Source organism: Perissodus microlepis, chromosome 14 (assembly GCF_051167445.1).
Source record: "Perissodus microlepis isolate ML-2025 ecotype Zambia chromosome 14, ASM5116744v1, whole genome shotgun sequence".
In the NCBI taxonomy this organism is placed as follows: Eukaryota; Metazoa; Chordata; class Actinopteri; order Cichliformes; family Cichlidae; genus Perissodus; species Perissodus microlepis.
Window position 1 is genome coordinate 18,598,437 of NC_140474.1, and position 24,067 is coordinate 18,622,503.

The following is a 24,067-nucleotide window of genomic DNA, read 5'->3' on the forward strand; positions in this document are numbered from 1 at the left end:
ACTTGTATCCGCAGTCTCGTTCTTTCGGTAACTACCTAAAGTTTGTGTACATCCACTTTGTGTAGGGACGTGGGGTGGGGAAATAGTAAACCAGTAAATCAAGAGCTTTGCTTTTACGCTCCGCTCTTTCGTCACCACGATGGACTGATACAGCGTCCGCATCGCTGCAGCTGCAGCACCAATCAATTCGTCGATCTCCCGCTCCCAACTTCCCTCACTTGTGAACAAGACTGCGAGATATTTAAACTCTTCCACTTGGGGCAGTATTTCTTAGCTGGCCCGGAGTGCACCCTTATCCGGCTGAGGGCCATGGCCTCAGACTCAGAGGTGCTGATTCACACTCAGCTGCAAACCGCTCCAGTGTGAGCTGAAGGCCATCACCCAATAAACCAAAAATTTCAGCCGAAGAGCCCTATCTCCTGAGTCTTAACTGGATTTTTTTCCTATTTCTTAAGGACATGAGTTTACAGGGTTATACTACCTTGTATTGATTAGTGAAAAACAATGTTAAATAGTGATAATGGCCTAAAGATGATGTTATGATCTGAACCACAAAGGAACTCGAGGGACATGCATAATTATGGAAATCTTGTGAACAAGTATTTCTGGAGATGTATATAGATGTTTATGTAAATAGTTATTATCAAGGAGAAAAAGAACGCTTGTGTTTATGGCAGTTATAAGGTTTTTTCCAATTTTTTCACCTTCACCCTCAGAAAAAAAGAGTGTGGCACATTCCTCCTTGTTGAATAAAAGTAGTCTCACTGGCTTTGAGGCTTATGAAGATGAAAATCTTCATAGCAGAGGTCCCCAGTGTCATCGACTGAGTCAGACTGCCATCAGAAAGGGGCTGTGCTGAGTTTGACTTCTTGTGACCAAATAAATTAATTAAGTAATTAATTTCCCCCAAAGGCCACATGACAAACTGGGACCGTTGTATAAATAAAATGAATACCAAGCAAAACCGAGTGCAGCTTCATATTAATTTGATCACTTAACAATCTTTTTGTTGCGGTCCTTCACAACAGCCCAAGTTTCTCATGAGGCCTTTGAGGAAAATTAATTGTGGTAATGAGTGTGGAAAGGAACAGACTGTGGTAGTCAGTGACTACCTTTCATTGGACTTTGTCTGCGCCTACATTTCCAATTATGGCTTGTTGTAGCATCTTGTTGGTTTTTTTGACTCCCTGAATGTGGGATACTCAGATCCTCTAGCTGGATCCCATGTACCCCACACTGCCAGTATTTACTCACCTATCCAAATCATTGGCATTGCATTCAGGTGTTCCAGTCACGTCTATGGCCACAGGTGTATAAAATCAAGCACCAAGGCATGCAGACTGCTTCTATATTTGTGAGAGAACGAGTCGCTCTCAGCAGCTCAGTGAATCCCAAGCATGGTACCGTAATAGGATGTCACCTGTGCAACAAGTCCAGTCAGAAATTTCCTGACTACTAAACATTCCACAGTCAGCTGTTAGTGGTATTATAACAAAGTGGAAGTGACTGCAAACAACCGCAACTCTGCCATTAAAGGGTAGGCAATGTAAAATCACAGAGCGGCAGATGCTGAGGCGCATAGTGTTCTTAGCTCGAGAACAGTGTGTAAATTGATTTTTCAGGAGTTGTGCTTGGCCCTTATTTCCAGTGAAAGGAACTCTTAACGCTTCAGTATACTGAGACATTTTGGGCAATTTCATGCCCCCAACTTTGCAAGAACAGGTTGGGGATGACCCCTTCCTGTTCCAACATGACTGCACACCAGTGTATGACGCAAGGCCCATAAAGACATGGATGAGTGAGTTTGGTGTGGAAGAACGTGAGTGGCCTGCACAGAGTTCTGACCTCAACCTGGCAGAACGCCTTTGGGATGAATTAGAGAGTAGACTGCAAGCCAGGCCTTCTCATCCAACATCATTCTTTGACATCACAGACACTCTTCTGTAAGAATGGTCATAAATTCCTGCAAAGCTGCAAAGCGGCATCATTTTAAATCCTCTGGATTAAGAATAGACGAGCGATACTAATTTGATTTTGTTTGATTTGGGCCATGAGTAACATTTTGTTTTTTTGTTTTTTTAAAGCAGATTTCACTCTATTGATCTTTTCATCCAGAGCTACATCCATTTTTAGGAATTAACCTATGTAAAGTGCTTTTACATATACTTACATAAACCTATATAATTGTTTAGTTTAAGCAATGTTTTTGAATCCTTCTAATTTAGACCTAATATAGTAAAAGAACTGAATCCCACACAGTGTTTTTTTTTTTCCGAAAAAAAAAAAGGAGTGTAACTGTCCAAATACTTTCAATATGGCTCACATATTTACACACAGAAAAAGCTCGCCGTGCACAAAGAGAGCAAATGAAAGTGTCACTGGGGCCGGGAGCATTCTGGCTTGCAGTCAAATCATTCAGCTTTATAATTCAGTGAAGCCATTACAGACAGGTGCAAACAAAAGTGTGGGTGTGGATGCGTTAGTGTGTGCGTGTGCACTGTATACATGTGTGTTGTTTTTTTTCATGTAAGATGCCAGTGTATTCATGTCTTACAAGCCCCATGGGTGACTAGCGGATTACTTATTAATCATTCGATTCACTGCCTCTCGATGCACCGCACGGGCCTGGAAATGTTTCCCCTTTGCCTATTTTACACTGGTGGCTGGTTAATGCTCAGCAATTCCCCAATAACAGCCACCAAATTACCAACACCCACACACACACACTTGGTGCAGACATGCTCAAACAATAATAGTGCTTCAGTATGTGTGTCTTCTTTACACCCTGGACTGCAGTGTGTTAATTACAAGCCGGGGATTATAAACACATAAGAAACGGCATTCTTTCCCAGTATGGGAGATTAAAGCATATGGCCCGTGCACATGGCAAAGGAAAGAAAGTCACTTTTACTGAAATGTTTCTGTTTACCGATATGTTTTAAAGCCCAAAGGTACCGCTGTTAAATCAGTCCTTGTAAATGTTGTATTTGAAAAGCACGATGAGATGTGTGTGTGTGTGTGTGTGTGTGTGTGTGTGTGTGTGTGTGTGTGTGTGCGTGTGTGTGTGTGTGTGCGTGCGTGTGTGTGTGTGTGTCACCTTTGGGGATATTATTGCATTCATGTGCAAATTATCAAATACCAGATTTTTTATTTTCACCCTCCAGATATTGCTGCTTGTCACATTTCCCAACGTCTGCTTTTCACCGACTCCCACTCTGTTTATCCGTCATTGTCTTCTTTCTTTTTTACTGCATATCTTTCCGTCTTTATACTTGAGAGTTGATCATATTAATATCCCCAACAAGTAAAACATCCAAAGGCAGATAGAGTGTAGCATCTGCCCTTGTGCATATTTCCCTTACACTTGTACTTTCTGGTTCCCTTGAGACAGGAGAAATGCTGGTGCAGGCCGCTATCTGTTCAGAGGTTGAGGCAGTGATCATATGGATCCATTAACATTAGCCTGAAAAAAAAAGCCTGATCTAACACCAACTGCCTTACTTTACTTTAATTATCTCTGTTACCTCTAATTGCCCCTGCTTATATCGCTGTACTCCTCCTCTGTTTTTTTCCAGTGTGCCAGATCATGTCCAAAGGGGTGGTGGCAGTCCTTGGTCCATCTGCCAGTCCAGCTTCCAACTCAATCATCAGCAATATATGTGGAGAGAAGGAGGTAAGTTCCAACCAACTGGCCCGGGGCTGGTGGCGTGCGATTCAGCCACACAGAAAAAAAAGGGCAGATTTAGCTGCACAAATATTATATTTGCACAGAAAGTTTTCCTTTCATGAAGGAAAATTGCTTATTGTGTGGTAACTCATCTGGAATGCCAGAAGGTCATTATCATTACAAACTAGAATTTATAATTTTCTGGAAGAAATCAAAAATTACCAATGATCTCCAACTGAAAGTCATAACACACTGCATAAACCATTCGAAAGTCAAGCAGGGCTTTAATAAGGCTGTACATAAGTGCTGTTGTGCATAAGTGTTTTAGCTTCATTCACATTTGCAGTCATTTGTCATATGTCTACCGCCTTCAGACTGCAAATGTTATTTAAATAATAAATTCACCCCACCAGTCAAAACTCAGCAAGATAGCTTGCAAATGTGAAATTTCCCTTGTGCATCTCATGAGACACCTTTTTAAATTTCCACAGTGGATCACACCTTTTATCCAACTGTCACTGACTTATTTCTGCCAGATTAAAGTATTAAACTTTTCCCATGTTTGCGGTCAATCACTCACACTCTCATCGGATCTGCTCGTTTGTGTCCCTATGCATATTTCCCCTGCTGTTGGTAGATTGGATTGTTCATATTGACATAAAGGAGATGGACTGTGTTAATAAATGTGCACATTGTTATTAGATCACCCACAGAACTTTCCCCTCCTATTCTTCTGTTTTTTTCTGTTTGCAGCCTCACACTAGTCTGTCCTACTTAGTAAATCTGGCCCAAAGAGTTTGAAACGTTGATGCTCGTTAGTGGCTATGTTGGTTTAGCAGGAGACTTATGGGGAAAGGGTTCCCAGTTGTTCGTAAAAATGATGAAATTCTACCGTGTCATTTTTCTCCATTGCTATACAGCTCAAGTCAAAATATCACTGGACATTTTTTCCCTTTCAGTTATATTGTATTAATATTTTAAAAAGAATTGCAGTCATGATAAAATATCCAAATACAAAGAAAACAAAGAGCAAACTGCCCAAGAATCATTTTTTACATAGTTCAAATATTGTTCCCAAACACCTACACGGGTATTTTTGAAAACGCAGCTGTTTCGTCCACACGTAAACGGCGTTTCGAATCACCGAAAACTGAGATTTTTTTAAAACTCCTTTTTTGAGTTTACGTGTGGACGAGGAATACAGTTCGTCACGCAACGTTAAAGGTATGTGCCTTTTTTCACGTCACACTGTGCGCCACGTTATTGTTTACATGAGATGAATTGCAGAATGGCAGCTAGAGACAAAATACTGTTAATCTGACTATCTGCAGGTTTTACACGCTTACATACACACGCAGTTAATGTCCCTCCATTTACAAAGGCAGAGGCGTCACGTTGTGATTATTTTACATGTAGTTGTTTTTTTCCTGTGTAATAATATTCAACATTGCTATCAATACATTTTTCAAAAAATGGCTCTCTGTGCAAAATAGGTTTAAAAACATAAACAGCTGTAGGATACTGTTTGTCTGTGGTTTGAACCAGGGGAACAAATTGTGGCAGGATCAGCCTGATATTATTTGTATCCCGCTGTAACTTTACTGTATAAAGTATAGTATAGTATGTATATCTCCAAAATGTCAGGAGTAGTTAGACATTAAAACAACAAGTGTTTGTGAACTAAAAATCACAAATGTGGGATACTGTTTGTCCGTGATTTAAACAGCCCAGCGCTGCTCCCGACGAAGGGGAAACTAATTCTGCAGGGGAGACCTACCTCGGCACTTGTGCAGGTGAAGCCAAAGGGCAGATATGCTTCACCATATTTTCTAGTCTTTGGCTTAGAATGAAGTTGGTTTGGAAACATATTCAGCGATGCTTCATCTCCTGCTTTGCGTTTCTGTAGGTGCCTGTGCTAGCAGTGTCCAAGCGTTTTGGTTTTTTTCCCCCCTTTTCATCCCGCGCCCCCCCTGCCATGGCTCTACGCCCCCCCCCCCCCCCCCCCCCCCCCCCCCAGGGGGCGGGCCCCACACTTTGGGAAGGTCTACGTTAAACCATTTTTTAAGAATCTTTGTATATACTCGCTAGCTGCTCTTTTAGGTACACCAACTTAGACCTCCTTTTGCCTTCAGAACTGTTTTAATTCTTCATGGCACAGATTCAAGAAGGTGCTGAAATCACTCCTCAGAGATTTTGGTCCATTTTGATGTGACAGGACTGTCTTCTGTGGTCTTCTGCTGCTTTAGATAATCTGCTTCAAGGTTTGACATGTTGTGGAGTCAAAGATGCTCTTCTGCATACCTTGCAGAAGAGCATACCTAGGTGGTATTTTGACTCCCTGTAGCAGCTCAAAGCATTCTGGCACCTCTGGCATGACCAAGATACCCAGGGAACTGTCTCTTGCTGGATGTTTTGTCTTTTTGGACAATTCTCTGTAAACTCTCAGACGGCCTTGTGGCAATTTCCAAAAATTTTTGAAACCGCCCTTCTAGTACCAGTGACCTCATGCCATGTTCAAAATGATCTAAATCACCTTTCACGTGTTATTTTTTCTAGTATATCATGTGACATGATTCATCTTTTTCTATGAGTATTTTCTAGTCAATGTGCTTTTTTATTTTTCATTTTTATTTTTTGTTTGCTTCCCCCCCAAACACTTCTGATAGCTTTTTAGGATTTAAAACCTGAGGTTCAGTCATGTTTGTTCACATTGATGACAACTGTGTTCTTTTGGCTACAAACCAAGCAGAAATGGTTTTGGGGTATTTGGAACTTCATTTGACATAATTTTCTCACATGTCTCTGTAACTGCCTTCCAAAATGTTTTAATCTTTTTGGCAAACACTGTGAAGCAGTGATCATTTAGCCTTTATACTGCTGCATATGCTCGTGTATGGCATACCAAAATGAGAATGGCCTTCAGTCTCACAGTAGCAGAATTGGAGGAGGGGGGGCTTCTAAATGTGCTGCCTTTGTCTCTGAAAAACCTACAGAAGGACATGAAATTGTGAGAGCTTCTTACTATTACAAGATTTTAAAAGATCAAAGTAGTTTTAATGACTTCTTGTGACTAAATAAAGCAGGGGTGGACAAGTGTGGGGGCAACTTTTTTGGGGCCACATGACTGCTTATGTTTAAAGTTGTTATATTGTCTCCTGCACTCTTGAGCATGTCAGGTTTTCTCAGTGTGACTCAACTGGAAATATACAGTATGGTAAATTATTTTATCAGAATAATTAGAAACTAAAACAGTGATCTATGCAGTTTTATACAAAGTCTGGTTTGGTTTCACCTGTATCTCATTTATTGAAAGCAACAACTGGCCATCCATCTATTCCTTTAAATGAGGACATTTAGCAGATGTTTTTTATTATACTGGTCTGATTTAAAAATGTATAATTTCTTATCTGAGCACACTTTAAACATGACTGATTGGATTTTGTACAGAGCTTGACTGCAACCAAACAGATCCCAGTTGGATGCTAATTGGCTCGTCTGAACTCTGACATGGTTTGTTTTGCTGCCTGATGTCAAGAGACAGCGCTCCTCTAAACGAGACAAAACTATAAACTAGATAAAAATCTATTATAAATAAGATATGTGCATTTGGAAAAATGTATCTGTGACAGCCTTCATGTGGTGCGGTAAATTTGATGTTTTTTTTAATACATTTTGCTGAATAAATTAGTAAATTATGAAACGGCTTGATTATTAACTACAGTTTTTAAAAACATGTCAACCATCGTTCATTTTATCCATTCAGTGTGTTTTGCTGTGCTCTGCCATAATTAGATTGTGTCTGCAGTGAAGCCGCCTATTTAACTGCAGGAATCTGATCAGTAGAACGACTAAAACACACTCTATTGCCATACTAGCTCCAATAAAGTCTTCTGGTACAGTGCAGCTTGTCTTTCTAATGAGATATCAGTCTATTATAGCCACAGACAGACCAGGATTCCCTGCGGTTAAAAATCTCTGGCGGCACTGACTGGCGGTACAGAGAGCTTTGAAACACTGACTATGATAATACCACCGTATGAATATTAAAGACTCCACGTAGAGAAAATGCACATTTTGAATTGTTAACCGATAAACACAGTATAGAAATAAAATACTCTTAGGAGTTGATACCATCCGCATAGATGTGCAGTTTTCCTACACTGGCTCAAATTCCATCTTTATTGATGTCTTCTCTTTGTGATCTGGGTTGCACAATCGGCTGGATTACCAGAATACTTTGTAGCTCAGCCAATCGTGCCTGTTTGTCACAGAGACTGACAGGATTAGAAGATCTGCTGTTGTCATATTAATTTAATCCTCATGTAACACTTAATTAAGCAGTCATTTTAATCGGGCCTCGGCCAGTAGTGTACAGCTCGGCCAGCTCAGCTACCATTTCTTCAGACTGAATAGCTTTAGCATTTAGACGGCTGATAATTCAGTCATCAGTGAAAGGGACAAATATATAATGTGGTCTCCCACATCGCGTGACAGCTTCATAGAAACATTTGCACTGGGCTTGTGCTGTGCTAGTTTGGTGTCCATCACCAACTGTTCTGTAAATTTAACACTCCTACATCCACTATCAGTCTTGACAACTGTCTCCTCCGAACAGGACCTTTTCTGTGATTTTCCGGGGGCACGGCAATGTGTGAGAGCAGCTTTTCTGTTCTAATCTTTGAGACTCTGTCATTTTACTTGTGTTCCTTAATTTATTAAAGCCTATATTTAGGATTTTTTTGCACTGATATTCTTTAACCCTCTCAAGGCAGGCGTTGCAGATTTGCAACAAGTAAAAGCTAACAACCCGATTACCCCACATACATAGTTTTTTTTTACTCAGAAGTACCACTGCAGGTATTCTTTTGTGCATTAGCAACAAAAACTTAATTTGAGCCTGAGAGGGTTAATATCGAACAAAAATGTTACTGCAAAAATGCAACTGACTGCCGTGACGTAACACTCTTGGTTATTTTTAGTTATGATTCCCTTTTTATCTGAGACGCATAATGTTTACATTTGGATTGATGGCAACACATAAAACAAGCTTCTGCTCAAAACTGTGCCAAGTGTTGCAACAGAGTCGTTTCCCCCTTCGACCACTGATAAACAACAAGATCCTTTAAGCAAAGGGAGCAAAACTGCACTATATAAAAATGCCATTACTAGTTTAAGTCCTGCATAAAATTACATAAATTCTATTAGCACATGACCTAAAGGTACCTATAAGTACCCATAATTTAGGGCATTGGCCCCACTGAGAGACGTATTTTGTTTATATTCTACAATATATCACTGGATTACTGCATAAATACCTAAGTAGCGTTTTACTGCTGTAGATGGTAAAGGTGGAGCTTTTTGTGCACTGTTGGTCGGTGAACCTTATATAAGTACATGTTTCAGTAGCGGAATACACAGTATCTGAGTCACTGCCTTTTGCATTTGATTGTTACACTTGTGATTAATGTCATGTGCTCTGGGCTGACATTTTATTTTATTGTCCATTATGGATAAGAACACTGACTCCCTGCTTTGTGTCTACGGGAGGCTAAGAAAAGATCACAACATCCCCGTATATGGGAAATGCGTCGAGATGACGTAAAGCGGAATTATCCTTTAACTCATTGACCCTCACCTGGATGTTATCAAGAGCTAGGAGTGTGCAGATTTGTATTCAAATCAAACACTACACCATCTGATTTTGCTGATTAAGTCCTTCATCTCAGGCTTAAGGTGTGCAAATCGGCCTAGTCAGCTGCTGGTGTGTGTGTTATCTGTCTTGCAGAGAGGTCACCTTTCTCATTCTGATGGGAATGCTTGTTGATGGCATTCACCAGCTTGGCCTTAAAAAAACAGTAAGCTTACTAATAAGTACCCACATTAATCTTGGTATTGAGACAATGGATATCCTGTAACACAAAATGTTCACAAAATGAAGATCAAATTCAATCATCTATTAAATCTCCCATCTGTGTAGTAGTTGAGAAGGATTCATGCCCTAAAGAAACAATGAGATTTTTTATCAAAGCAGGTATTAATAATTTATTGGCACCTTCAGTTAGAAATTGATTGACTTAAGGCAAAATATGATAGGTTAGAATACGGTCAACCTTTGCAATGATCATAAATGGAACCCTGGTAAGAAGGGCTGCGCATGAAGAGGCTGAAGTCCAAGTTAAAACTTCATTATTTCGCACCAACTAGGTGTTTTCCTGAGTATGGTACGGCTATAAGTCAGGCTCATCCAATAGCGCGGCAGAGTAAACAGCAATTCTTCGTGAAATAATGTAAACCCTTATTCTGTGCTTGAAAGGCAAATAGTCTGCAGCACGCCTCTGCGGACCGCTCAGGGGGACAGGAGTAAATTAGATGCCAGAGAATAAAACTAAAGGGTGTCCAGGTCCAGGTGCAGTACGATCAAGGGCTTTGTGAGCAAAACACATATACGTATTTGCACCAAAGGCATTTCATGAGGAAGCCGTTGATATTTCATAAAAATAAAAGGTTCTTGATCAGACAGATTCAAAATAAGAAATAACTGAAAAATAGCTCACAAAAAAGTAATAATGGAAGCTGTATTTGCTACAGCAGAGGTGTGTGCGCGTGCGTGTCTGTGTGGTGTGTGTGTGTGTGTGTGGCGTGTAGCACTCTGCACACCAGGTTCTGACCACCTAATCCCTCACTGTGAGCGCAGAGCCACAGATGCTGTTGCTGCCCCAGCTCGTGGTTTCCTTGGACACTGACAGCAATATTGTGGCTGACAGACCCCACTAGGTGATCAGCACATCGTTTACCAGTCTCTATCAATCACTCCCTGAGTTCCACTGCTGTTGGCCACTTTTACCGAGGAGAGAGGCAGGGGAGTGGGACTGAGCCATCTGGGTTTCACAGTAATGGTGACTAATATAAAAGGAGCCACTGCAGAGAAGTGATTGACTGTGTGCAGGTTGAGCGCTTCTTATCATCTGAGACAATGTAACAAGCAAACCTTGGGACCGGGACTTAAAAACAGGGCAGACTAATGTTGCGTGTGTTAGAAGCCTCCTGTTGCTTTGCAGGTATCTAAGCTCGACTATGCAGTGAGGAGCTCGTATTACTGCGATGCTTCCTTTCTCAAAGATAAGAAATCAGACTTGTATTCATAGTTTATAAATGGTGACTTAGAAGAACTACATTTAGGTTCCAGGAGTTCTAATCCCCCTATCAGAAATCCCAGAGGCTCTATTTTCAATGCCCGTGTTGTACTTTAATTTATTTTCATAGTAAGGCTTGGATAGGTCATTTAGCTATTGGCCATAATAAGATTTTAAAGTAATTGAGCAAATGTCAATGAATACATTTGTACATGCCTCCTATTTTATCTGAATCCTTTTCCATGCCACTGATGATCTCATGCCCTGTTTTTATCCCTTGCCTACTTTCCTCGACCGTAAAGGATGAAACGTGCTGTATCCCTGTGTCTGCTGGAGTGAGGAAACATAATACTCTATGACTTCAACATGTGTCGGGCGTTTTCATGAATATTAATGATATGTCTGATGTCCAGGGGTTGCTTTAGGCTTGAAAAGCCATCTGCTTGTAGGAGTACAGAGAGATTATCCACCTGCATTTCCGCAGGGTGGTGCTCAGGTTGGATTTAGAGGTGAACCTGAGGTCTGCTGGGCAAACAAAGGCCATCCTGGCAATATTGAGGGATTTGCGCTTTTATCCACACATAGACACACACAATAACTCAAGTATTCTCTGAGAAAACTATTATTTAAATACTCTGAAAATTGCTTGCAACTTGAATGTCACCTAACCGAAGTGCTAGATTAGCGGTGCTTTTAAGGTGTCTTTATCCCTCCCTTGCTGTGTTGCAGAAGCTCTTCCCTTCTCATGTTGTGCCTCTCCCTCGTCCCTGTCTCCTGTGATACAGTGTTTTGGTGCATTGGGAGTGCTTTTGTTGAAAAACTCATTCGGCACCACAAAAAAAAAAAGAATCTGTACCTCTCTCTTCTGAGCGTGACTTTATTTGGAAGATAGTTTGGAGTCAAAACATATTTCTCAAGATTACTTTATTAGTAGGCAAATGAAATCCGTAGGATTCTTCCACATGGCCAGACAGAAGCAATTGCTGAACAGGAACATCAGACAAAGCTGAGGCACAGTTGATTGCTTGCATATGGTTATTGAACAGTTGAAAACCTGCTTTCAAAGAAGCAGAGTTTTCAGGTTGAGTGCTTCATTTGTGTCATTTATTATGTACTATTCCTTAAAAGAACCCACTCACACTCACTTTGAATATTTGAAATAGATCTCAGAGTGTTTACGTTTGTCCACTCACATGTGCAGATACTGAATCTGAGGTGCTTGTGTTTAGTGTTGAGCTTTCCTAACTGATTTAAATGAGTGAGTTATCCTGCAGCTCTGTGCTACACGCGGTGCAGAATTGCTTTTTGTCACTTGATAAGCCCACTAGCCAATCCGGAAAATCCTCTCTGGCCAGAGACCATTTACACAATAGCTGTCTTTACTTTGGATGCTTTTGAACGTCTCCCTTCCAGATGTTTCACCACAGTTGGTCATACCAGAGCCAGAATACTGCAGCTCATGTTCATGTACAACAAACATGTGGTCAGCTTATCTTTCACACAAGTACACACTAGTTACTGTCTTACACACTGTCGTGCCCTGTGCCAGTATATAAACTTAAAATTAGGTGAAAACAACTTCAGATGAATTACACTACATGACAGATTACATAGTTTTATATTTATTTAACTAAAATTAAGCCAAAATACAGAAGCAATGAATGGAAAACGAAGCACATCGTTACTGTTTCCACAGAAAAAACAAGGTAAGTAACAGCCAGGTGCTGATAATGGAATCCAATTTATTAATTGTTCATCAGCATGTCTGAGCACCTCTATAAAAGCAGAAGTTTTGGCAGGTTGCTGGTCTGGAGCATTCGGGTGTGTGTTGACACAATGCCAAGGAAGAAAGACACCAGGAATGATTAACTGGGAATGGTTATAAGGCCATTTTCAAACAATGTATCCATAATTCCTGAGTGAGAACGATTTGTCACAAATGGAGAATGTCAATGGAAAATTGTACTTAGTAGTCAGTATAAGCTTTTAATGATATAAGTTTACATGTGATAGAATACTGCATGATGACCTTTTCCTTGCTTAGAACTGATTGTTCTTTATAAAACGTGTTCTGATATTTTTATCTGAATCTTCCCACAGCGATAGTAAGAAGTTGAACAAGCAGTTCTGACCTCGCACACACACACACACACACACACACACACAATCACATACGCACATGCTCACGTATCAACATTCCACTGAACAAATGTTTTCATTTTTCTTGTGTATAAATAAAGACAAGTGCAAGAACAGAGCGTGCACTTCACAGGGCCCCCACTCTGATGTGAGCGCTCTGTGACCGCCCTTGCAAGTAAAATCTGTAGCGTGTGTGTCTCCACTCTCTGACTCTCAGCTGAAGAAGTGTCTCTTAGAATAAATCTCTTGACAGAGAACATTCGAGACAGTTGCCAGTATTCTCAGGTATTGATGTCCTGGCAAATTCACCCCGAGGTCAAACTCCACAACCCTCTGTTAGCACGTTAAAGGTTAATGTTCATGACCCTTCTCTCTAAAAAGAAGAACATTGCAGAATCACTTAGGTTTGCAAAATTGCAACTGAAACAATGCCCTTTGAACAGATAAAAGTGCTAAGGTATAGATAAATACACTGACTGAATATGTATATGACTGAGTAAAAGAGACTCCGTAGAAAGCACTTTGAATGCTGAATAGAGCAGCACGTTTTGGAATAATCAAACATAGCATATAAACACCTTACACCAACTGTTAAGCACGGTGGTGGATGGGTGGTGATTTGGGCTTGTTTTACAGCCACAGGACCCGGCGACTTTGCCGACAGCCAAAAGTTGACAAAAATGTGCATCATGGAACAGGACAATGACCTCAAGCACAGCAGCAAATCTAAGAAAAAAAATCAAGGTACTCTAATGGCTCAAAGTCCAGACCTCAGCCTGATTGAAATGCTGTGACGGATCCTTGGACGACCGGTCCATAAACACAAATTTCAATGAGCTGAAGCAACCTCGTGAAGAAAAATGGACCAAAGTTCCACCACAACGATATGAGAGACTGAGAGAGTCATGCAAAAGCAATGATTACTTAACATTATTACTGCTAAAGGTGGATCTAAATGCTACTGAATCATGAGTGCACTTTTACTTTCACCATCACTATGAACAACTGTCACTGGATAAGTCCTTTAACTTCATATGCAGTGAAAATGCATTTTATTATGAATTTCATGCACTGTAACGCATCTGTGCATAATATGTATTTTTTGGTTTGTTTGTTTTGTTTTCGTCTCATCATGACTGGGACTGTCTTTATAGTTTATGCGGCTTTAAAGAAATGCAATTTGCTGGAGGCATTTTGGTCTCCAAAATGTGTTTTAAATAACCATTATTATTCTTTAATACTCCCTGGCGCTGTGCGTCTGGGAATTAAATAACTCACTTTAAGGACGAGAAGAAAGGCATCTGTTCGTTTGATTCCTTTCTTCTGGTGATTTTAACAACATGTCACAGTTTCTTCAGTTGATTTTGTTTGACTGTTTTCCTGTGGGACGGCTCGGTTATTACTCATTCCATGCACTAAATACAGATCCAAGGTATCAGTCTTATCAGTCACTCTCCTGATTCCACTGCTGCTCTGTATGCCACCAAGCTAGCTAGCTTGGTGGCATACAGAGTCCCCATAGCAAGCAACTCTTTCATCTGATTACATGAACACCAAGGTGTGTTGTCTGTTCGCATCCTTGAAGCCGAGTCTGATGTTGTATTTTTTGTTTATATGGTGTGCAACCTTTCTTTTTCTGCAGATGTAACAAACATCTCTATCCTTTGCTGTCTGGTCTTATACTATTCTCCTGTCATTGCCCAGTTTCTTAGTAGTTTCTTCCTTTCTTTCACCCCATCCCAGCTTTAACCAATTTTCACCTCTCTGCTTTTGTTCCACCTTTAATATCTGCTATTACTGCCCTTACACAAGCCTCCGCTGATCTCGCCTCTGTGTTGTCCTCATTCTCACCTCTTTCTTACTTTTTCCTCTCCTGTCTCCTCTTATACGTTATTTTTCTTTTCCATTTTACCTCCTCCGCCTGTCTCTTTTCCTGCCATTTCCCTTCTACCTAAGTTCTTCTCAGATAGCAGCTGCAGATGACTAGCGGGTCAGGATGCGCCACTCTTAAGAAAACTAATAAAGAGAGATGGAGGGATAGTTTTCAGAAACAAACTCTCCCTCTCTCTCCCTCTGCGTCTGCCTAATCACCCTCCATCAGTCTCACAATAAATCTCTGTGTTTGAGTGTGTAGCGGTATGTGTTCTGCTATGTGGGTCCTGTTCTGCTTGGGGGTGGGGGCAGCTTACGGTTCAGTTCTCCACTGAAATTGAGCTTTAAGACCACTATATGTAAAATCCAACTCGCTCCAGCTGCAAACAGCGTCGCGTTGGCAGCAAGCAGCACATTATTCTTCACAACTCCGAGTCTGAGCTGATTAAACAGAGCTGATCTGCATTTTACTTCAATGTAGTACAACCAGCTGTAGGAGGACACATATTTAACTTCAGATGCAGCTTGCTTATCCAGAGCAATGGGGAGACGGCACGGCGCCTGCTGAAATCTCACAAAAAGATTTCAGACTTTTAGAGATGCTCACAGCTTAGTATTTGCACAGATTCATCACTCAGAAGTAATGAAATACAGCAAGGCATAATGCTAATTTGCTTTTCACTGCTGTGTGCAGTGCAACGTTTTTTGATGTTGACCCTGTTTGTGAAATCAATTTAGGTTCGAGTACTCGAGTTTTAATCTACTTGTTTTGCTGCTCCGTCTGCTTGTTATCGTCGTCGGAACATCTCTGGGATCTTTAGATGAAACGATCAAACTTCCCTTCAATGTTTTTTAAGACTGCAAGCTAAAGGAAAAACCTGGAATGACTTGCATTAAGACACAGCTCCTTTTCTTTTTCTTTTTTTTTGTATGCGTGCATTTGTGTCCATCTGTCTATGTGTGAATTTTTGGGAAAGTTTTGGGAATTAAATATTAGGCTCAGAAGTGAAAGCGAAAAGGGTTTAATGGCAGGTGCTCAGCTGAAGAAGTCTCAGAAGTGGAGCAGCATCATCCTTCACACATTTCGCTTCCTTTTTGGTCTGCTAAAGAGCTTTTCTGTTTGCCTCGAACTAGAGCATATAAAGTACTATCCATCCATCCGTTCATTCATCCATTTTCTTCTGCTTACCCAATTCAGGGTTGCGGAGGGGGAAAGCTGGCGCCTCGACAGGTCGCCAATCTGTCGCTGGGCTTGTAAAGTACTAGGGTGTCAAGGCTGCTCCCTTTAGTTTAGGAAGCAGTGTCAGCGTGATAAATTATTTCATTCTATTAGCTATAACCAAATGCCAATTTATCTTTGGCATTTCTTTCCTGCTGCATTATAAATCTATTAAATACTATCGAAGTAGAAATCTTCCACCCCTTCATATTTATTCATAATGAGCCAGTAATTTAATTACAGTCATGAATAATACATAATAGGACCATAATTCAAGGTTCATATGCATACGTGTGATGAAGTGTACATGCGGCATCAGTACATTTAGTATGCTTACAAACAAAACGCAGGTGCTTTTTCCTGTGTCTTCTTAATTATAATTAGATGAGCACACCTACGCTGACCCTTTTCTCACAACAACCACTGATCTGTCTTGTCAGTGCCACCCTGGCAGAGCCGGCGCATGAAATTCATACCTGCTTTTTTTGTCTGAAAGCCATCGCTTCGAGTTTATCTTTGGGATTCAATACAGAGCGACTCCCAAGTGAGAGCCGACAGCAAAATGTATTTAGATAATTGCTATGATCTGATCTATGAGGAGGGATTCTGCTTATTTGCTACTTGGCGTGGCAGACAAAGACGAAACAGAGTTTTTGCATCATGTGAAAGGAGACGATACTTAACCCAGCCGGTGTTGCTTCGGCAGCCGACTGAATTTTCACTCTGTGAGCTGGACCCGTCGAGAGCATTCGCATCTTTTGTCTCCCCATCAACTCTTTTCAGCTCAAAGGCCATGTTCCCAAAGATTTGCTGGCCAACTGTTAGCCAGTTTTGTAGTGTAACTGTGCTTTGTTTTGGGTGGTGTAACTCAAACATTTGGCCAGACTCCCAGAAATGGATTAGTCCCACAGATAGATAAAAAAAAACAAAACTCTTTCTCAATCAAAACTCTCTGCGGAAAATTCTGGATTCAGCAATACCACAATGTTTCAGCGCGCTGGATAAACACTTGGAGTGTGCATACTGTTTAGGACCATATTTCCTGGTAAATACCTTAGTTAGTTTAATCAGCTAATCAGAGGTTCAATTAGAGGTGTGAGGTAACTCCACAAATCAGAACAGCATTTGTTCCCCTTACAATCACTGCTTAAAATCAGCTGGTTAACAAACAGGGAGTTTTAAAGCATCTCTCTGGGTTTTTTTCCACACAAAGAATTTTGCTGGAGAGTAGAGCAGTGGTGTGAGGAACAGACCTCTCTGGAGGAAAGGAACTTTTTTCTGTCTGAACTGGCTGATCAATGAGATAGAGATCTCGTGGTCAATGTTCCACTCTCCTAAAAGGCACCGTGGGATCCACAGCCCACTTCATCTTTATCACTGGTCTGCTTCTGCTCTGACCGCAGGGACCAGATGCCGGCTCATTACTACCACAAATAGAGATCTGGCTGCATGGCCTGAGACTGGGATGAGCCAGCAGTCATGGATGGAGATTGCTGGGAGGACAACATTGACACTCTTCCTCACTTATCTCCAGTGTCTCATCGCCACTTTCTTTCCCACGAGATTTTGCCTTTTCTGAATGCCAGCATCTGGTCTCCCAAAACCCTCATAAACCTTTTGCTTCAAAAGGAGGGGACCAGGTAGCTATAATAGAGTACCACCTGCCCTCCTCCATCTCCTGCCACCCTGGATCAACACCTCTGCCAGCTCCTCTCTGGCATTCTGGCCTTGGCATCACACTTGCTGACTGATGGACAATGTCTCCAACAGCATCTGTTCTCCAGTGCTCAGTGGCCAACATAACTCCCTGGCTTGCAGTAAGTTACACCGAGCCAGGTTTCGTACTCTGTGTTGCGCTATTGGCGGGTTTTCTGCAACTGGTGATGTCCAAACTGATTAGCTATGTCGCTTTTTACGCTAGATGAACTGTTCTTCCTCTGGCTTAGGCAGACCTTGTACTCAACTCACTGAGACTGAGTGGCTGCTGTCCACTTGGCAGAAGTGCTAAGTGTTTTCAAGGACAGTTTAAGCTTCCTGCCAAGCATGCGTTGTATGCTAATTAATGATCAGGTCAACGTGTGATCATGTAAATGAGTCACAGCGCCTGACGTGTTCCAAGACCCATAAAAGTACAGTGATACTTTATTAAACTGAGTTTTGATCTGATGCCCCTGTGAGTCCAAGCCAGCAGATGTAGTTGTTGATTATGTCTCTGCCCTCCATATGGCACTACTGCACGTCCACCTCCTCTTCAACTCCTCTCACCCAGACCCCCCCTCCCGTCATGCTCCTGTTAGGTTCACATCCGACAGGTAGCAGAATGACTTGGGCACTTGTAAACTCAACAACCGAGGCAACCCAGGGCTTGTTGGACTGGCCGAAAGGGAAATTAGCTTTCACCTTCACTTCGGCTCAGAGCACTGGTCTCTTCACTAATACCTCAAACTCTTCTCCTTGAATGTAAGCTCAAATTTTCTATTAAAAAGGGGTAGCCAGAGGTTACTGCTGAGAGAATACAAAGAAATTTGTAAAAAAAAAAAAAAAAAAAAAAGTGTTAGAGTGCATCACTGGCATGTGAGTTCATAAATAGTTAATCCAAGGAGATCAGAGAGTAGTTTCAGTGTAATTAAGGTAATATATAGTTAGCACATTGTAATTGCGTAAAGGCATTTTTGCAGCCATATAAAGGTTCCTCCTTTTCCACTGCTCGCTGTGTGCACGTTTGTTCCTGTGCAAACCCTGTATCCTGTGAGAGCAACCTCATTAAACGGCTGTCAAACTTAAGTCTGCAGACCTGCCAGCCTTGCTGTCACACTGCAGGAATTGCACGCACACATACAGACAGACAGACACACACACATATATATCACAGTGTGTCCATATATGTGTCCATATATGCCCATATAGCGCCAAATCATAACAACAGCTGCCTCAAGGCGCTTTATATTGTAAGGAAAAGACCTTACAATAATACAAAGAACAGAGAAAAACCCAACAATTATATGCCCCCCTATGAGCAAGCCCTTTGGCGACAGTGGGAAGGAAAAAAATTCCTTTTAAAAGGAAGAATGCCTAATCAGTCAAACTAAGCTTAATTGTGAATAACGGCGCTGAGGCTTCCACCAATGAAGAGACAAGGATGTTGCTGACTGATATATTTCAGTGTGGACAGTATATAAAAAGAAATTTAATATCTTACCAAATTTAAAAACAGCCACTGACAACCAAATGTTACAAGGCTGTGAGTGAATCGCTTTAGGCGCTGTTGATCAATGAACGTCCCCTGGATAATCGTCCTGTCTGGCACTTACAGTGACCAAAATTTATAAAATCAAGCAGACAATTTATTTAACACGACATGAAAACACTGACTGAGCCCAAGAAAGGGTTTGCAGAGGTCAGGCTTCAGTGAGTGCGTGGCCACATATATCGCCCCCTAGTGGCCAGTAAGTAGAATGTAGATTTAAAGGACTTCCGAGTAGGTCCATGTTTCAGAGCCAGAAGCTAGATCCATCTTTTTTATTGCCTCTCAATGCTGCAGAAGGGTTCGGGATAAACACAGGATAGTCCAACATAACTGAATCTCGCTCAATGCAATGCTGTCCCTAAAGGACTATTTTGAAATATAAATATTTATATTTTTTAAAACACTTGACTTGTTTCCAGCCCTGCAGTGATGAGGTTTGCGGTTTGTATTTCACTGTCTAGCTGGTACCTAGAACAACATTTCATGATTCCAGTCTCGAGCACTAATATTCTCACTAGCTATTGAAAACTTTGTGGAATTGACAGTTGGTGATTCTTACAGATAGAGACATATTTAACTTAGAACCGAAAAAAGTAATTAAGTGCAATACTCGGCTCAGTTTAATACATAATGAATAAAGCGCAAGCAGCTTGTACAGCTTCCTGTTGTAACAGACAATAAAGTCCGCGTCTTCTAAATAATAAATGAGAGCCACAATACTCTGAATATATTTTTAGCCCGCTGAGAGCAAACAATAACAAAGCTAAATGCTGATGTTGTTATTAAATTCCCTGAAACTGTACGTGTTGAGAAATTAACCAATAAAGGGGGAAACATCAAACAGATTGCCTTTAACAACAGAATCAAATTTCACACGGCTAAATTCAATGACACCATTTAATGAGTGCTGATTGTAACCCCTTTGCTTTTCCTCACTCCCTGTTTATGTCTGTTACGTCTGTTTATGTTTTCCTCCTCCCCTGACCTATGCACACTTTCCCCTGCCTCTGCCTCCTCTGTCACTCACCTCATTGCTCTCTTCCTCTGTCAGTCAGACTGTCAGTTTCTCCCCCGTCTTCCCCCCGTTCTCTCCCTTCCTCTGCCTCACATTTGCACGCCGACTCCCTCCCCTCGCCCACCCTTCGTTCCCCCGATGCACGCCTGTCTTTCTTCACAGCAGTCACTGTGTTATTTAGTTTTATCAACAGTGAAGCTCCCAAATTATTAAAAGCAGAGCAGTTACATTAGGCTTTATTGTTTGCCCAGGATTTTTTCACTCCCACACTGATAACGTCAAAGCCATGAGCAGATGCTATAAAGATGCTTACGTCTAATTCTAATGTACAGCTCGTTTACAAGTATCGGCAAGTTGTTTACATTGCTTGGAGTAATTCCTTGTCCCTTAGGTGAATGGATAAATGTTGGTGATGTATCAGTTAAATGGATGATAATTTGTTTCATCATTTCTACCTTTGAAAGATGATTGAAAAAATATAACTTAACATGCAAGTAAAGCCTGACAGCCTGACACAATTCAGTCTGTATCTCTTTCAGCAATCGTCTCCATTCTTTTCAACTTAGCTCAAGTCTCTCTTTTACCAATGCACAATCGCACCTGGTGTCTGCATGCAAGTCTGTCACCTCATATTCAGTCCAATTGTAAAAATAGCAGACTATAACTTGAAGTGGACATGATGTGACTTTTCAGCATGTGGAAGCCCAAGTAGTCCCAGCACTTGATGGAACGGGATCCCCATATTTAACCGAATCCTTAAGAGTTACAGTGACTTATTGTCAGCTTGTTTTCAGGGCTTTGCCATAGAGGGAACAAACTATAAACGTAAGCATCTGTTAAGAGGTGTTAAGGCGAGCATAACATTCGCCATAGACTCACTGGCAACTTCTTTAGGTACACCTTATCAGTGCAAATATCTAATCAGCCAATCACATGTCAGCAACTCAGTGCATGCAGGCATGTGATGTGGTCAAAACGACCCACTGACGTTTAAACTGAGCATCAGAATAAGGAAGAAAGGTGATTTTGAATGTGGCTCAGCTGTTGTGTAGAGTTTATATGGAATGGTTTGAGAGTGGTTTGAAAAAGAGAAAATATCCAGTGAGCGTCAGTTCTCTGGGTAAAAATGTGTGGAAATGAGACTGGCTAGATTGTTTTGCGCTGATAGGAAGAAAATAGTAACTCAAATAACCACTCACTGCAACCAAACGATGCAGAAGTGCATCTCTGAATGCACAGCACACTGAACCTTAGAGCAGATGAGCTACAGCAGCACCCTCTCCTAACAGCTAAGAACACTAAACTGAGGCTACAATTCATACAGGTTCACTAAAAATTGGACAATAACAGACTGGAAAATGATTTCCTGGTTTGAATCCCAAATCACAACAGCACAGTCACCTCAAAGCCACTGCTGTTTTGATTTGGCAGCAGACAGTAGCATCAGAATTTCTTGCAAACAGCATGAAAGCATGGATCCAGTCTGCATTGTGTCAACAGTTCAGACTGCTGGTGGTGTGGAGCATCCTCGGCCTCCGTATTGTTGCTGACATGTCCGTCTCTTTCTGTCCACATTGTCGTATTTTCTGATCTCAAACAGCTTTTGCAGTGACAAGTCTAATAGAGCACCTTTGGGATGTGGTGGAATGGGACGTTCCCATCATAGATGTGCATCCAACAAATCGTCAGCAACTTTGTGATGCCGTCGTGTCAATGTGGACCAGAATTAGGACAGTTCGGAAGGAAATCAGAACTAGCATAGTGTAGCAAACAAAGTGGGCGAGTGTACATGCAGGTAGCAATCTGACTGAAAATAAGATCAATATAAGAAAATAACAAAGACAGGAGTGACTCCTAGATTATAAAATTAGATGTTAGCTGGATAAGAATTGTCTGCTTAATTGTATACTCTAAGAGAAGAGTGAAAAGTGCAACTTTAACCATTACAACAAATCTGCACAATTGCTGCTGTTGTCAGTTGGAGAGAATCAACAAGTCGTAAATAGTGAGACCTGCCAGTTTGGCTCAAAATTAACTCAGCGTAGATCAGGATTGACGGTGAGTTTGTGCCAAAGCTAAACTGAAAGTGGTGCAGCTGTTTGGTTTGAAGCTGTGCCCTGCAAAGACACATGTAGGAAAGATGTTTGGCTTTTTTGGTGGTGGGGGGATTAATCGACCAGCAGAGTGACTGATACTAGCTGGTGGTTGCAGATAAGAAGTCTGGCAGGTGACTTTGATGTGGCTGACAGCTTTCTGTTAGTAATGTGGAGATTGATTTTCGTTGCTTTCGGTAGCCCTGTTTAAACTCTTGATTTTAAACACTTTTTCACACGATGAGCGCATCGACTGCTCCCGTTTAACAACCAATTAATCATGTTGCTGTGACCAAAGGGAAATTTGTTTATGATATATAACGTCCTCGCTTGCCTTGCTGTTAGCTGCATTTAGTCTTTAGTTAAACAGCCATTTTCACTGTATTTATCTTATGAAAAGGCAAATAATCACTGAGTGGATTTTCACTATAAAATAATGGGTGTTAATGAAGTTATTCCAATAAATATGGTAAATTCATGAGAAATGATTAGGTTGTCTATTTGGGTATTTTCTTTTTGAGTCTTGCCTGCATGCTGTGGAATTTGATGATGATTCAAGACTCAGAGCCAAGTAGTTCCCTTGAGACCCAGCGTTTATAGCAGTTGGGCCCAGTGGGCCAATTTGATGGAAAAGGACAAAGTATATGTATCCGTGTGTATGCATGTGACTGTGAATGTGTGTGTGTCTTTGTAAGCAGCTTTCTAAACCCGCACTGCTTCAGATACGGCCTATCGAAGCGCGTCAGGTTCCCTTAGTCATCAGGGGGGGATAGCAACAGTCCTCAGTGCTGAAAAGGAAGGAAAGACTGGGTAGAGAAGGAGGACGTGGAAAAAGAATAAACAATCTGGAGTGGTAGAGAAAGAGCTATAAATGAGGACATTTTAGTAAAAACAACTGCGAAAATGCACCAGGACACACCTAAACAGGGCCACATTTCCCCCGGTGTGATGCTTGGCTATTAGTCTGATTTTAGCACTCTTAGATGGGAATGAATTGCATTCGAACAGAGGATGTCAGTAGGGGCCGAGCCTCCATCCCTTCAGACATTCAGGGACTCCATTACACCCTGATGGGCAGGGATGGAAAACCAATCGTGGGTGTATGGGTGCAAGGGGGAAAAGCAATGTATTGGTGCTGGGAAACACACAGACAGGCAATCTGGCATGATGAAGAGGCTCCCTTCCCTGCTCCTCCTTTCGGACCCAGCATGTCCTCCTGCGTCCCCTTCATGCCCCACTGCGCTCTACTGCAGTGCCTTGCCAGCTGACCAACCCGATACCTACCACACTCATTCGCACTTTCCCGCTTTCCCTATTTCCTCCCAGGTCTCACTGTGAGCCCCGACAGCATGTATCCATTCACATTATCACATTGGGAACTGAAGCAGAGATGGATTTCATCGGAGGGAAATAGATGGGAGTCGTGTTTTTGAATAGAGGGAGAATGTAATTTATGATTTTTCTGAAGTTCAGCAGATTTGTTGGTAGCCCCGGTTCAGATTTGTTGCTGAACTCAGAGAACCTCGATGGCTCCAAGGTTAGCTGCGGTATACTTAACCTCCCTTCTGACAGCAGGGATGTGCTGCTGTTAGAACGGTGTTAGATAGACCTGTTAGTGTCAGGATGATAAATTCATTAGGAGTGGCTAAGGAATACAGCTATTTATACAGCTACAGTAAATC

At 41.5% G+C, this 24,067-nt stretch overlaps 1 protein-coding gene across 6 annotated transcripts in view; it reads left to right on the plus strand.

The window, feature by feature from the left end:
• Nucleotides 1–24,067, plus strand: part of grik4 (glutamate receptor, ionotropic, kainate 4) — a 353,377-nt gene that overhangs the window by 221,411 nt on the left and 107,899 nt on the right. For all 6 annotated transcript variants that reach the window (XM_084949763.1, XM_084949764.1, XM_084949762.1 and 3 more), the window contains one exon: nucleotides 3,576–3,673. In XM_084949763.1, coding sequence (XP_084805889.1) covers nucleotides 3,576–3,673 — 98 coding nt within the window. The remainder of the gene's footprint in view (nucleotides 1–3,575; nucleotides 3,674–24,067) is intronic.